The sequence below is a fragment of the Parus major genome, chromosome 1, assembly GCF_001522545.3.
Source record: "Parus major isolate Abel chromosome 1, Parus_major1.1, whole genome shotgun sequence".
In the NCBI taxonomy this organism is placed as follows: domain Eukaryota; kingdom Metazoa; phylum Chordata; class Aves; order Passeriformes; family Paridae; genus Parus; species Parus major.
In genome coordinates this window covers 82037949-82054645 of record NC_031768.1, presented here as the reverse complement: position 1 = coordinate 82054645, position 16697 = coordinate 82037949, and the positions used below count along the sequence as shown (strand labels likewise).

At 37.5% G+C, this 16697-nt stretch overlaps 1 protein-coding gene across 5 annotated transcripts in view; it reads left to right on the top strand.

Moving 5' to 3' along the window:
• The window catches only part of SYTL2 (synaptotagmin like 2), a 53176-nt gene that overhangs the window by 22798 nt on the left and 13681 nt on the right, over positions 1 to 16697 (top strand). For 3 of the 5 annotated variants that reach the window (XM_015641822.3, XM_015641832.3, XM_015641812.3), the window contains exons 4-8: positions 1663 to 1795; positions 8043 to 8115; positions 8660 to 8759; positions 9811 to 10668; positions 11261 to 12964. In XM_015641822.3, coding sequence (XP_015497308.1) covers positions 1663 to 1795; positions 8043 to 8115; positions 8660 to 8759; positions 9811 to 10668; positions 11261 to 12964 — 2868 coding nt within the window. Of the gene's footprint in view, positions 1 to 1662; positions 1796 to 8042; positions 8116 to 8659; positions 8760 to 9810; positions 10669 to 11260; positions 15320 to 16697 lie in introns of all 5 variants that reach the window. The other 2 variants (XM_033516428.1, XM_015641840.3) reach the window with 2 other exon arrangements.

Here is a 16697-nt window from a genome sequence, read left to right as displayed (position 1 = left end):
GTGGTTAGAACTGACTGAAATATATGTGCTGAAAGCTCTGGCAGCTGCAACTGGCATCCTGTGTCCAGGTGAGCTTTAAGAATCCCCATGCCGTGGTGGGTGCCCTGGTCAACGTTAATTTTATCCCTCAGATGGAGGGAGTGAGCAGTCAATCTGTATTCACAACAATGTATTATATAATATCCAGGATTTTGTAGACCCCCATTGTAAATCTCTCAGCATCAGACTTTTAATCTGGAGTGTCGTGGTCTATTTTATCATTCTTCCTATAGAAAGTGATTTATTTCTTAGCAAAACTGACCAACATCCCCTTTTAACCTCCTCAAGTTGTACTAAGTCCTTTTGATTTAGAAGGGCAAGACTTATATTATTCTTACCAGACTGTACTGATGTTTGTACTATTTAGCTTTTTTAGTTCTATCAAGGGATTTTGCTTTGTGCTAGTGAAGCAAGTAAGGTACTTCCTTCCATACTGACTGGACTAGTGTGTTGTTTCCTATGGGTTTTGTAACCATGAGTTACAAACCCTGTCTAACCCTGTAATATTGCACCTTCTCAATTTCTGTATTTTCAGAAATTATTTTGAATAATGTCAGTTTAGTCAGTTTGAGGTTACTGCTTTGAGTTTTTAAGTTAAAAAGGCCTGAAACAGAAAAGAATGCAGAAAAAAAAATAAAATCATAGGTGGTTAGTGTGGTGTGTTTGTCATTTTGGCTGGTTTTGTGCTTAAAGGTTATGAAAATCAGCTGTAAAATTCTAGCTAAATTTCACAGTAAGTTGTATCTTAAAGGAAAGTACTAAAAGCCATGCCATTTTAAAGCAAAGTTAATTAATCCCAATCTTGTTACTTAAACAAAGGGACATGTTGGTACATTCAGAACTATGTACAATTGTTTGGTTTCAATGACTCATGAGATGGCAAGATATTTTTCCCTGCAGTTATAGATAGCAAAAGTGCGAATAAAAATCCTGCTTCTTTTTGCACACTAAGAAATTCTTTACTTCAAAACTGTTAGTGAAGTGGAAAAGGCATTAGAGGAAATAATGGAATGTTTTTGCTCTGAAAGGGATTATCAGAATAGGATTTCGTCCCACCCGAAAAAGAAATGCAAATGTATTTGCATTTGCTCAGTTAGGTGGGGCTTTTTGTTTGTTTGGGTTTTTTATATTACCTCTTTAACATCTTGTGGTAAATCCATAAAGGATTAGCCACCTGTCTAAGTGAGTTATGACCAACTTCTAGTTTACTGTTTAGGAATGGAATAATTGACTGGAATTCAACATATTTTGAGTTTCCTATGGCTTAATCATTTTTGCTTCCTCAGGACACTGAGGATGAACTTTCCTTTGTCTAACTGCACGAACTGCAGGATTAGTCTTTACCAGGGTTCTTGTATAAAGCTCCTCCATATAAGATCACTTTAAGGTTTAAACCATATATATCTGGTGTAGTAGAATGAAGTATCCAGAACAGTATTTTACATGTTTAGTAGCATTAAAAAGGTGTTCTTTAGAAGGCACCAGATCTGCTTCTAAAAACATTTCAAGTATAGTGGCCTTTAGAAATAGCTGTAGGCCTAAATGCAACTTGCTACTTGTACTTCTTTCTTAAGAGATTTTGTATTAACATGTGGGAAACAATATTGTTGCTTCATGTTTCAGCTGAAGTGGGTCAGAACAAAACAAGCAAAGCAAAGATCAGCTGGGTGAACAATGTTAATAAAGAAGGCTTCGTGCCACCAGATCTACATGGCATTGTGGAACATCAAGAAGAGCAACAGAAAGCTAGTTTGAGGTAAGCTGTCTGTTTATCATGCTTAGAATGTATATATATATATATATATAGATTAGTGAAACTTGGGAGCTGGAAGTTCCACCCAAAATACTGCACTTAGGTCTTATTTCAAAGGTCGCCAAATGTTCCCTCAGAATTATACAAAAAATCTGTGCATGTGACAGACACATAATCATGTATTGTTCTGCATTTGAATATAGAACAATTAACAATCTTCAGCTTGCCTTTCTCAGAAAAAGCTGACAATCAAGCATAGAATGGTCCCACACATGTTCTCATGTCACAATTTATTTTGGTTCCTTGAAGTGAGACCGGGATTTTCTAGTTAGAATGGCTGGCCATGATCAGTCCCCTGCAGTCAGTAATAGGGGGACACAACCTCTGCATCTCTTCATTCAGTTGTTTACTGAAACCATTCTATCAATTAAGCCTGAATTTCAAACTTGGATTACAACATTATTGAGGTTAGAAAAATCTGTAAAATCATCAAGTCCAACCATTAACCCAGCACTGCCAAGGCCAGCACTAAACCATATTCCCAAGTTCCACATCCACATGTTCTGAACACTTTGTATCACATGAAGAATTGGAGACTAAGAAATTGCTGTTTAGAACTTTCCAAATTATTTGGCATATAGTTTAAGGTTTCTGAGACCTTTTAAGAAGACAAAACATATTTCAGATGGAAATAACTAGAATCTTTAGATAGCTGCTGAAAATTAGTCAGATTCTACCAAGAAAAGTAAATGTCTTTCTGGAAAGGAGAAGCTTCCCTTCAGAGTAACATAAGACAGTCATCCTTGGTATGCCTGAATTACTACAGTTGTCCCAAGGACTGGATGATAAGTAGTTTCTGAACTAAAATGGATTTCGTATAAAATCACTTTATCTCAAATCTGTAAGCATCCCAAACAGCTTTATTTTGCTTTGAAATATCCTGAATTAATTTCTGAAACAGAGATATCTTCTCTTTAAAATACCTCCATGTAATTCATTGGCTGTGTTAAAAACTTCTAAAAAGCCTACATTTGAGAAGGAAAGTGCTGAAACACTGGAGTCAGAGCAGGTGAAAGTAAAATATCTTAAAATGGCCAGATTCCACAACATACTGAGGAAACAAGAACCAGGGTATAATCCAGATAGCTACTGTTTGTACTTATGGTGAAGAGAGTGAGGTAAGAGAAGTTACTTCTTAGGGGAACTGTTTTACTTCTGGTTGTGCCATTGATCAGCCCTGTAACCTGTCACTTTCTTGTCTGTCTTCTAAGTTCTTCTCTGTACATCATCTGTTTTTTCTTTGCAGTAAGGCTTCTCCTACTATGCATTTATACAATACCTAGTAGCAATTGAACCTTTCACTTTCGTGGTCTGCAGTCTGGGTACACACATTCATGGTGAATGGCAGTAAAGGTTGGTGTGAGTCCTAACAACTCTGGCTTGTGTTACTGGTCTTTGTTATTTTTATTTTCTCACTCAGTGAACTCAGAGGTGTTTGTTTTGACATCTGAAATTGTGCTGAAAAAGGTCAAATAAACTGCTTTGCTATAGACTCACCAAAAATGAAGTCAAAATTTGTCCAAAAAGGATGACAAAGATTGCTTATCACAAGACAGAGCTCTGTTTCCCCTCCCAACTGATGTTAACTGATGTGCTGACAGAGTTAGTTGTTACTAAATGTAGTTTTTTTTACAGGTGGCTTTTACATTCAGGGGTTTGCTGTGAAGTTATTTCTTTAAGAACACCAGAGGACATGCTGCTGTTTAATATATCTTTCAGAATATTTTGCATATCATCTTGCACACCAGGAAAAGATATAAAAAGATATATATATAAAAGATACTCTTAGAGAAGTACAGCCTTATTATGCTATTCTTTTAATTACAACTCTACACAAACTGTGTATGATTGGTAAAGTATAATAGATTTCATAATATGCCAGAGCAACCTTTTCAAAAATACATAACATAGCAAGGTTTAAGAATATGTAGACAGTCTTTTTTAAAATGAGACCAACTTGATAGTGGTCTTCAACTTGAAGTGATTTGATGACTTATTTCAGATCACAGCCATGTAAAGCTTGATAATTATTTTCCAGGACTCTCTCCTGCCTTTTGCTCCAAATTGTACCAGAAGTTAATCAGCCTCCAAGGCTTGTTCATGTGTACTTGTACTTTCCTCAATAGCTCAAGATCTTCTCTCTAAAGCAAGCTTACACAGTCCAGTGATTTATGAGACTGTTGGAAATGGACCTTGGGAAGTGATATGTGGGCTGGATGCTTACTTACATTGATTTTGCATAAGTAACTTGATTAAATGCCTCAGATCATTTGTTTCTAAAATTTCAAAACCTACGGGAAGCAAATGTGGCAGGACTGTGAAACTCATGCTTATGATTTCAGTGTGGGCTTAATTCACTATAACTAGGGTTAGTCTATACCATATTGCATGTGAGAAATTGCAGGATGCACCATATGCTTTTTAAAATACTCATTCTTTCTGTTCCCTTGATTGTTCCCTGGAATTTGAAAGAGACTGACCTTGCATAACTGTGGGCTTGTCTCTAATGGCAGAAGGAAACAATGGTGCAAAAGCAATAAACCCAGTAGTTGGGGTGGGAAGGGAGAGTCTACAAATATTTAATTTGGCTACTAAGATAATGGAGCCACAAGGAATTAATGGGATCTTCCTCTTAAAATGCAATAGTCTTAACACGGCTAAGAGGATGAAACAGAGTATCATTCTAGAATTTGGGATTGCATTAAAGGCAGTTCACAGCTTACAATGTCCAAATGCTACATGCTGTTCAAGCACTTAGACTTTTGAAGCGTTTTAAAGAGCTGCTTTTAGAATAAGGTTGTGGGGTTTATGGCGTTTTTCTGTTTGGTTTTTTTTTTTCCATTCCCCTTCTTTCTCTAACAGTGTGCCTCAGACCAGCACTGACAGGCTTTGCATAAACTACAGAGCTGCTAACTTGAGGATTGGTTCCTGAAGCTATGTGACAACAAATTACTCAGAGTACTTTTGTTCTGGATCCTGTTCTTAAAATAAAACAATTCTTACTGAGTGTAAAGAAAGTTCAGTTCTGGTAGATCTGTTTGTAAATTGATAAGGATAAAATCCAATCCTGGGGCCAGTTCAACTACTGTTGAATCAGGGTGCTGCTATATTAGGTGGAGCAACAATATTCTTAAAATTAGTGGTGACCTTTATCTCCACACCCCAAATATCTAAATTCCATAATGAAGCTATGAATTATTTCTTTGAGTGTTATATCATTGTGATAATTTTCTTGCATACCAGAGCCTTTACAGGCCAGGTGTATGAAGTGTCTTTGAAGGTGTAACCTTGAACAGAATGATCCAGGGTGAGTCACACTGTCAATATTACCTCTCTCCAGTGATGCCATCTGTCTATATGCTGAATCTCAAAAAAAGGAGGGCTGTCTCTAAAATTAAGATTTGTAGGTTGTTTTCTTCCCTAAGCTAGAAAGTATTCTTGATCAACATTGAGCAGGTGGTCCTGAAGTTCAGCAAGTGGAAAACCTGCACAAAATATCCCTGTCTTTTAAAATTCATGTATTGACAAGGTCTGCAAATCTGTAACCCCTTTCTCTAGTTTTGCTCCTTCCTCTTTGCCTTGTTGCCTCAGTCTGTATGGGACTTGGGCCTTCATTGTGGTTCTTGGCACATCATTTTTCCAAGCTGAAGTGTAGAATTTTTTAAATCTTTTTTAATCTATCAATTTGGCCTTATACACTTTTAGATTAACCTTGTGAATGCAGCTTATCTGGGAACTGTTTGTTCAGTTTTCTTATCTATATGGGTTGTAGGTAAGCTCATTTTCAGACCCTTTGTTGTAAAACTTAGTTATAGGATCCTGGCTGTTGTTTTTTCTGTTTTGCTATATTTAAGCCAGGGTTTGGAGTATGTAATGCCAAGTTAATAATCTTCAATTATTCTATGGTAAGTACAAAGAAGCATTGCATTAAAGATTGTGAGATTATGTTTCATTGAACACACACACAAAGTTACCTCTCCACCTGTAGAAGCTGCATTGAAGATGTCTTAACATTTTCTTGCAGCCCAGGGTGCTTAACAGTATTTTCCTTGCTTAAAAGGAGTGAGGGGTTGAAATATTTGGGACCTAAACCTTAAAAACAAAAATCATTATTGTTTTGTTCAGTAGTAGATGGTGCAGAGAAGACACAAAATGCAGGAGCATACAGGTGTAGTGTTCTTAAAAACAAAACCACAAATGCTTTATAAAAGCAAGAGTACAAACTCCATTTTCTGTAGTTTCTTTAGTATGTATGTCTATTTTCACACTTAAAAAATATATTAGAACTAAGGTTAAAAACCATAATGTGAAAGGATATTTTGGAAAAGAAACTAGAAGTTGCAACATTTACCTCTTTAATTTTTCACCCTTGAGATAGATTCCAGTACAAGATCTGATCATACCTTAACCCTCTTTCACTATTCATGGTGGTATATTTCTTTAAGGTGGTATTGAATCAAGAGCAAAGAAGGGATATAGAAGTTTATAGTTCAGATTGCAACTGGTATTTTTTTTTGGTCTTATGTCCACACTGCTCACTGTGGTCATTTTATCTTCTCCATAATTATGTTTTACCTTTTGCAAAATATAAGTGATGTCACTGCTCAGACACACTTAGAAGTCCAGAGTACAGACTTTCAAGGGTAATTATCACAGTGTTTTAGGGGTTTTTTTCCTCCCCTGGACTTTGAGCTTAACTGTGCAACCTGGAGAAGATGGGAAAATTGTCCTTCCCTCAGGGGGGCAGACTGATACCAATTACCAGACTGGAGAGATAGTTGTCAATGAAAGGAGGTGAATCTGGAACTTGATGAAAGGTGGATGCTGTTTCTGTCCTGAGACACCTTGTGGCTCTCCTACTTACCACCCTCGAGCCTTTTCACACAAAACAAAGATCATGGAGCAAATAAATATTCAGTTTTGGCATCTCTTTGCACATCTACATTGGAAAAACCATAGGAGTTGCTTTCCTTCCTAGCCTGAGATATAAATTTTTTTCTGCTTCATACTGTTCCTCCACCTCAAAATCCTAAGTGTGTATCTTGGTTAATGCCAGTGTTTTCCATATAAAATTAGGATACTGAATATGGTTGTTATGTGAAGACAATATTGAAATCCATGTCTAACTTCCATCTTCAAAAACCAAATACTTTTTCATATCTGAGATGTTTAGGTAAACTCAAATGGTAAAAATCTGATTGGAAACAAAAAACTTTGCATCATTCAGCAAGTAGATGAAGTATTTAATGAGATGATATAGGTGCTGTCTCTTCTAGCTATTTTAATTTCTCCATATCTGGGCTATATTTATATTATCACAAGTAATAACTTACTTCACTTACGCTATCAATCAAGAAAATTTATACATCTCAATTGAAAGAATAGCTTATAAATTGTACCTCTGGGGGGATGTGTTGTCATCTGTGGTATGTCACATCTTTACTATAGTGGTGATGGTGTTTCTCCGTTTTTTCTGACTTAGACACTTTGCAAAGCTCTATTTTTTTAATCAGATTTTGACACTTTCCTCCACTTTGATTTTAGTCCTAGAAGTACAAATGTAGGACAAGGATGGAGTTGGCAACACTGATATTGTTTGGAGAGTATATTTAGTATATTTATAGTAAATATAAAATATATATTTATGCTTATTTTTTATAAAGCTTGCTCAGACATCTAAGATGCTCTTGATTTTGCTAGAGACTTTTTATGCTGTTCTACTAGTTTATCACAGTTTTAATCTTGGAAAACTGGCCTTTGAAGGCAGGAAGTCAAGATCTGCAGTTACTGGAGACTTCTCTAGTCCTTGAATGTTTGTCATAGCAAAGCTGGTAATTTTTTTTTTTTAGTTACCCTGAGAGCATAGGTTGAAGAAATAAGGCTGAGGCTCTTCCCTTTCCAGCTCATCATAGATGTATCAAAAATGTGGCTTCTGTCATGCCAAGTAGAAGTTGTATTGAATTATTTAACAAGTAAATACATCTTTACAAGGAAAGAAAGCAGCAAGAGTATCCCCCTTGCTATAGGAATGAGAAGCTTTTCTTCTAAATGTGATGAGAGCAGGCTAAATAGAAAACCTCAGGGGCCAAGTGTTTATGTTTTAGTATGTATAAATGGATCTTTGTTCTGTTTTTTCAAAAAGGCTTTAATGTCCTGTTTACTGAAGTTGTTATATAATTTTTCTTTGCAGTTCTAAAGAAGCAAGCCCTGTGTTAAACAAACCAGAGGAAAGACCTGTGAAGGCAGCAGTCTCATCAGTAAGGGTATGACTGATACTGAATATAGTGGAAATTATTCGCTTCATTGGTAAACATAAATAAAACTTTGAGGAGGAACAATAATAATTTGTAAAAAAATGAGCTTTTTTTTGTTTTGTTTTGGACAGAGGTAATGAACGCCACTACAGGTTTAGCACTAAAGTGCTGCTACACCTATAATTGGTGGCTGTTCTTTCTTGGCATGATTTCCAGTCTATTCAACTACTGAAAGTGATTGGCCTGCTCGGTTCTAATATCACAGAATTAGAGATAATTTTATTGAACTTGCAAGGACTTGGGAGTTTTCAAGTGTCTTTAAGTGGTGGCTTATCTCTGTTTTGGTGAGTTCAAAAAAACTAGATGAGGTTATCACTGGCACTTCTGATAGTTTCCTGTTCATATTGTTTAGGTTTTTTGTCATGTATCCAATTTAAGAGGTATGCCTTCAAACTATTTTCTCATAGATAGTGGGGAAGAGGAAATCACTGCACTTGTGTCTGTTTGTCATGTAAGAATTTGACCACAACAGTATTGTTTGTTCCTATTTTAGCAAAGGAGAAATCCATTTAATTCCACTACGTCAGATGATAACTTGAACAATGGGGAATCAGAAGACAGACCAGCCATTGTACCTCAGCTATCAAAGAAGGGTAAATATACTTGTTTAGCAGATAACTGTGAATTTCCTGTAGGTTTATAGGGAAATTATTTTTACTTTCATTGCTTCTTTCTGAAAGAGATCAAAACCCTTTTTGTCTTAAGTACTGTGAGTTGTTAACTAGCTTATTTCAAACCTCATCTAAAGCATGTGAATATACTTGGGAAATGGCTGTAGACATGAGTAAACGGATTTTGCTTCCTTTCTTTTGCACATAGTTCTAGTCAGTACTAAGCACTCCTTCTGAGATGGCTGCTTGTCCTGAAGTTCTAACAGAAGGACAGTGAAATTTCCTTGAATTTGACATAGCTGTCTTTATGAGCTTCCAATCATTGCTGCTAATTAGCAAGACAGAAGCAGCCTAGCTCTCTTTGTTCTATACTTTTTTCCTTTGTTTCCTTAGTCCTGTTTATTATCCTCCCTTTCCAGCAGTATTTTCTGCAATCAAGTTGATGAGTGATTACATATCACAATACAGGCATTTGAAGTTGTAATTTAGAGTCATATGTAGCTATTACTCTCCTGTCTCTGTTGTGAAGCATGCTAACAGGAAAAGGAAAGATTTGCATAGTAGGAACATAAAACCCTTCATCTCCCTGCCAGGAGATTATTTCTGCATTTGCCTTATTCCATATGAGCGTGAAAATAGCCAGTTTCCATTTTTTATAGGTTGCTGTTTATGTTCTGACACTAAAGAGGTGTATGTGTATTCAAAAGCTGCCCTTCCCTGCAAACATTATCCCTTGCAGGAAAAATGTTGATAAAAAAAAACTTGGTGTGCTCTCTTTGCTATCGTCAAATAGTTAATGTTTCTAAAATGAGAAATAATAGCAAGCTTTTAATTTCCTAAAAATTTCAATTACATAAAAATGAAATCAACACCTATGTAAAATTACTGGATGTGTTTTTGCTGCAGTTGTTTTTAATAAACCAGTATAATCACTGGTTTATATAATCACTGCATTTTAGATCTGCACTGTCACATCTTTCCGTTTCTACTGACAAATGTCACGCAAACTCATGAGCTCTTCTATGTCTTACAGAAATTTGGTCAGTCTCAGAAGACAGCCCACCTAAATCAAACTTACAAAATGATGAATCAGATAAACCTGGGAAGCCTTTTGTAGAACTTACTGATCCATCACAGAAGGAACTAGTTAATCGTCCTGTCCCAAAAGCTAGGAAACTAATTCACAAAGCAGCAGATTCTGTATCACAAAGAGAAGACCTTGCTCCCAAACCAACCAAGCAGACCGAGAGGATTAATGGCATTGGTAGCCCACCCAGGGGCATTCTGAAACGCAGCTCAAGCTCAAGTTCCACTGACTCAGAAGTTCGGGTCAGTCAGATGTTAGATGTCCAGAAAAAGAATGATCTTTCTACCACAACTATTTTTGAAGGGGAAGGTGAGAAGAACTCTGTTGTGGAAGAAGCAGAAGATTCCACACAAAACTCACTGGAAAAACTGAAACAAGTGAGGTTTTCATCTAGCTCAGGTAAAGGAAAACCTCTGCAAAGCCCACAGCTATGCCATGTTAAAGAAAAAGGAGATCATGATATCTTAAAACCTGACAAAAACAAGAATAGTGGAAATTGTTCTGTTCAATCAGATTCACTTGGTGATAGGCAAATTCCTGCTGCAAAGCCTTTGGGAACCTATTTATCAGCTTTACAAATGAAAACAATAGATGGCTTACAAGAAGACACATCTGCATCCAGCCCTTGTGACAGTAACAGAACAGTCTTCCCAGTTAGTGAAAGCTTCCAGACAAATACAGTTACTCCCAAGAAACTTGAAACCCCACAGAAGACCTCCAGCAATATCCTGTCAAACAGCAATAATGAACAGAGTGTTAATGAGACACATGAAAAAAAATCCAACCAGATCCTGATCCAACCAGGTAAGAGTCTAATAGAAGTGAAGAATGGAATGAGATGGGATATAACACATTCACATAACACATTAATGTGGATCACTTGTAGCTAGCAATTAACAACTAGGAAACAGAAGTAGTAGGAATGTGCTACTGCAGTAATGTGCTACTGCAGAATTAAAAAAATCAAATTTTTAAAAATACTTCTATGATCTCCTATTGGTAAATAGGCACCTCTGTTGTGAATGTTATTTTAGTGTAGTGCTGTCAGTTGTCCTTGGCAGTAATTCAGATGTGACTTAGGGATTTGCTTATGGGACTAAACACAAATAATGCTGGATTGTCATCCTCTGTGTGCCTCCCTTCAATGAAGGCATTTCCTTTAAGAATGGGCTTAACTCATCTTCTTGGCTTGTACCCTCAGAAGTAATGATTCCATGTCTCAGAACAGGAATTTTCTTCACTCTCGCCCATGGTATAGTTCTTTCCAAAATCACAAGGACAGAGAACTCTTTTTCTCCACTAACAGTTAAAAAAATTCTGAGAATTTTCTAGGTAGACCAAATGTTTTTAGTCATGTGTCTGATTCATAACTCTGATAAATTTGTTTACATTGTAGATAGACATCAACTCTTGGCTGAAACAGAAGCATGTGAGATGTCCAATACCAATTTTACAAGTCTTCAACAAGGTAAGCCTGATCTTGTTGAGGAGAGAGATGCTAAAACCATTTTCAAGCCTGGAAAACATGCTGATGAACTTGTGAAAGTGGACGATGAATCTGTATCAAAAGTTTTAGACTGGTTTAGAAGAAGTTCTAGTACTGAAGATGAGGAACTTGTATCAATGAAGTCCCAAGGCAGGGAGCCCAGAGAGGAAGTGGACGTGTCAATCAGAAGAGCAGTTCTTCCTACAGAACACAGTGGGCCTGGCATGCATGGAACAACAAAAGATACAGAAGAGAGACCATTTGGAAAGATTAAACAGAGCAGTATTTCATCTACATCCTTTACTGCAGAAAACATTCAGCTGATAAAGGAGAGGGTGAAGCCTAAGACAGAGGAAGCAAATAAGAAGCAAAATGATAAATTGCTAACTGAATTTGGTTGTACAAGAGTTGAAGAAAAAGAACATGGTCAAGAAATCAAACAACAAAATCAGAAATCAAATCTCTTAGAACATCAAGGGCACAAGCTACTGTCTCAGAAATGTGAATCAGAGAAGGCAATACAAGAAAAAAGAAGAATAAGGGAGATCAGAGCATTCTGGGAAAGGGATAAAACTATACCCAGTCACAGAGAGAAAGGAGTTAGTATCAATACTGATGCATCAGGTGGCCATGCATTGACAGGTCTCAGAGAAAGTGAGAAACTGAAACAGTCTGCAGTCAATCTACCTAAGGCATTGCATGATAAGTGCAAGAACACAATAAGAAGTCCTGAAGTAAGTTGTGCAAGCCAGGCGTCAAGAAACAAAAGTCAGCACTCTTTTGAATCTGGACCAGGCCATGCATTTGGAAAGACAGAAGGGACACTTCAGTTTGATGAAGTTTGTGAATGTACAGAACTCCCAAAAGCCAGTAACTTGCATCCCAGAGCTGGTGTCACTTCAGTTTCACCAAAAAGCAAAGACAAAGATGAGAAGGAGACCCTTAAAGGAAAAGTTCCTGCTTCTTCCCAACAGAAGCCAAACTTCCAGGTTTTGTCTTTAAAAGAAAAGATGAATGAGAAGTCCAAGAATCAAATTTCAGATCCTTCACACTTCCAAAGTCTGAGAAACTTCTGGGATACTGGAGCTAAATTCCAGAGTAGCATTGACAGGGAAGATGATTCTTTGCCAAATAATACTAGATCAATAATCTATGAAAGAAAATCAAAGGAAGATAAAAATGGCAGAGATAATGTGAGCAAGCAAGAGTTAATTAAACAACAAACCCAAACACCTGAGAGAGAAAGAACACAGAAACTAGATTCTGTAGTATGCAAAAAATCTCTAGGATCTCCTATCCTAAGAGGTCTGAATGTGACACACACAAAAATTACAGACTCTCTCCAGCTGGACAGCCAGCCAGTTATCTCAAAATCACAGGAGAAGATGGGTCTTCCAGAGCATGAAGTTAGAGAATGTACAGATAAAAGCATTGTTTCATCAAAAGATAATCATGTATCCTTGCAGCTCCAGTCATCTGGTGATAAAGATGCTTTAAAGGAGAAAGTAGTAGGTGATAAACTACATTTACCTATAGAAAAAGGGGAAAACAAGACTACTCCTTTGGATAAAGAGGAAGTTGCAGAGACTGTGGATAAAGTTGTTCTACCCAAAGGTGAGCTTGATATATTTAAATCATGTCTAAAGAAGCTAGAAAAGGAAGCCTTGGAGATGTCGTGTAGCTTAAACCTAAAAGAAAGCATTTTAAAAGGGATGCATTTTCAGTCAAATCAGTGCAAGGTCTTTGAGAGAACAGGGCAAGACAGTAATGTTATTTCTCCTGTTGATCAAGGAGAAGAAATAGGCAAAAGTACAGGACAAGTGAATGTGTCATCAACACATAAGCATGAGAACAGAAAAAGTCTCAGAAAGCTGTTTAGGGAATTTGAACCTTTGTATCTACAATATCAGGCAGCAGACAAAGATGATACCCTTGAGGGCTCCCCAAGGCCTCAAGCTGGTTTGGAGAACCTTCTTGAAGAAACCCTTGTATCTCAACCTTCTGAATACAGTTGGGTGGGAATGAAAACATATGATGAGTCAAATAGTATATCACAAAATAACTGCAGTGTAGAATCAGCACACCAAGAAGCTACTGGTCCACCTGAAGAGGTCCATGAGACCATAGAGAAGTCTGTAGCTGCATCCAAGGTCAACAGTTTGAGTTCTGCTCTACAGAAGCTGCTGGAGGAGGCTTCTGAAGCACCCCCTCCTAAACCCAAATTTGCCGACAGCACAGCATGGGGGACTGCTGAGTATCAAGTTAAAAGGACAATGTGCGAACATGGTGGAGAAGTGCCACAGGAAATCAGTGAGACTGTAGAAAGGTCTGTTGCCCCATTCAAGGCCAGTGGCTTGAGTTCTGCTTTAGAGAGGCTGCTGAAAGAGGCCTCTGAAATGCCCCCTCCTAAACCCAAATGGGCTGACAGCACAGAGCAGAGAACTGCTGTGGTGCAAGACAAAGGCATGACTTATGAGCATGGTGAAGAGGTGCAGCAGGAAATCAGTGAGACTGTAGAAAGGTCTGTTGCCCCATCCAAGGCCAGTGGCTTGAGTTCTGCTTTAGAGAGGCTGCTGAAGGAGGCCCCTGAAGCACCACCTCCTAAACCCAAACGTGCTGACAGCACAGTACAAAGGACTGCTGCGGCACAAGTTAAAAGTAAAACTTATGAGTGTGATGGGGAGGTGCTGCAGGAAATCCATGAGATTGTAGAAAAGTCTGTTGCCCCATCTTCAGACAGTGGCTTGAGTTCTGCTTTAGAGAAGCTGCTGAATGAGGCCTCTGAAACACCCCTTCCTAAGCCAAAACATGCTGACAGCACAGTACAGAGAACTCTGGAGGTGGAAGCTAAAAGCATGACCTATGAGCATGGTGGAGAGGTAGCTCAGGAAATCAGTGAGAATATAGAAAAGTCTGTTGCCCCATCCAAGGCCAGTAGCTTGAGTTCTGCTTTAGAGAGGATGCTGAAGGAGGCCTCTGAAACCCCCTCTCCTAAACCCAAATGTGCTGAGAGCACAGTACAGGGGACTGCTGAGGTGAAAGCTATGAGCACAGCCTATGAGCATGATGGAGAGCTGCTGCAGGGAATTGGTAAGACCACAGAAAGATCTGCACTGTCCAACACTGAATACACAGGGTCTGATGTTAATTTTCAGAATCAACCAAAAGAGGTTTCTGAAACACCAGCTTCTGTGCTGGAAAATATAGATAAGAAAATGCATGATAAAATACAGACTAGTGTAGGTATACATGTTCCACATCAACAAGACAGAGATCACCCTCAAGAAATACAAGAAACAGTAGAAAAAACCTCTGTTTCAAATATTGCAAAATTTGGTGAATTCAATCGCTCTTTAGAAAAACTTCTTTGGGAAGTATCTGCAGTTTCATGTCCAATATCCAGAGACTTATATCAGCAAGAAGAAATTGAGGATTGTACATTTCCCTCAGAGAAAGAGACTCTATTCATGACAAGGTCACAGCCACACAATGCCCTAAGTAGCTATGATACACAAATGAAGATAGTTTTCAAAGTGGGAGCTCCAGAAAAGACTGTCAAAGCCTCAGTTAATGATCTTGCAGTAAGTGAAATTGAAGCTTCTGGTCTTAAAAGAGATGGAGCTATTAACAAAATAGTAGAGAGAAATATGGTTTCATTTGATCTTTGTTCCTTGGAAGGCAAGACAAATATGGTCGCAATCAAACCATTTGAGATAAATGAAAAAGGGGTGATTGAAAGCACGTTCTTGGAGGCTTCTGAACAGAATTCAGAATTTCAAGCACTGATGAATTTCAGAAGAACAACTACAGCACTTAAAGATGAGATCAACTACCCCCAGCCAGAAGAATCTCAGTTCTGCTTAATGTCTCAACATGAGGATAACAATGAAGAGGAAGGCAGCAACATAAATTTGGGATCCAAGTTTTCAGATGAAAACTCTGATTCTCACTCTGGAACTCTGAATAGAAGTTCAACTCATGAGCTATCTGATTTCTAAATTCATGGTGCTGAGTTAAACATAGCTACAATAATTATTTTTTTTTTATCCAGCTTGAAATATATTAGTGGAAAGTCTGTGTGATACTTTCTTAATTGAGAGATTTGGATATTTTCTTGGGAGGGGTGGGAAGAACTAATTAAGTTGTTTGATTGGAAAGTATTTAACAGACACATACTACATTTGGGTAAGCCTATTTTGGTAAGGATAGTTTAGCAGCATGAATCAATTCAGTCTTTGTGATTTACACTTTTCTTATCCCATATGACATTGTCTTCAAATTAATAAATTTGTAACATTCAATCTAGTAATCCCTTCAAATATACTGGATTAAAAGAGGAAAAAAATATCAGTGGCTCACTTGATTCGTTCTTTAGTTTGACTGGCTAGTCTCTGAAGATAGATAAATACTTACCAGTGGAATATCTAGATATAAGGATAATACAAATACCCTGTGCTGTTTCATTTATCATTGCTGCCTGTTGTGCTGAAAAATGGCCATATAAATGAAGAGGTCCGTTTACTAGGATTCACATTATTTGGTTAAATGGTAGGTCTAGTCAATGTATAGTGTATGATAGTCATCAAAGAGCTTAAGGTGGAGGAGATAATTTAACCTTTTTAGTCTCATACTGAGAAACTGCGAATATCTTCTTCTGAAGAAGAATCTGAGAAATATATGAAGTTCCCAGGGCCTGCCAACTTAAATCTGAGCCTGTTTTGAAAGAGGTTTCTGAAGAAAATTGGTGAAAACTCAAGTGAGGAAAAATCAAACATAATGTGGTTTCACCCATAATTATGGGCAGCAACACTGATTTGTTGGTGGAGGGGAAGGAAAGAGAGATAGGGAGGAAAGAAAGTCTTTAAGATTTCTGAAGGAGCTAAGTCTGTCTCTGCTTTTGGAGACAATTGCGTAACTTCAGGGTTCCAAATACATCCACAGCTTGGGTTTTTTTGGGTGTTTTTTTTTTTTTTGTTTGTGTTTTTTGTTTGTTTCTGTTTTGGGATTTTTTTGCATGTGTGTGGGGAAATGGTGTTTGGTTTTTGTGGTTTTGGTCGTTTGGTTTGGGTTATTTGGTTATTCAAGCATTGAAACAAAATTACTTTTTCTGTGGAAAGAGTATAACAGAAAAATTTGCACAACGGGAAAAAACAAAAATTATTTTGTGCTGATTCATGAAAAGATGGTTGCAAAATGGCTACAATCTGAATTTATCCTATATTAATCTTAACCAATTGAATGCAGTAATTGTCCCAAAACACTGTTATTAGTCAGTAAGCACAGACTTGTACCTACACAGGGCAAATCACTTGTCAGACTTATCTATCTCTGCTGATGACTGAGAGTG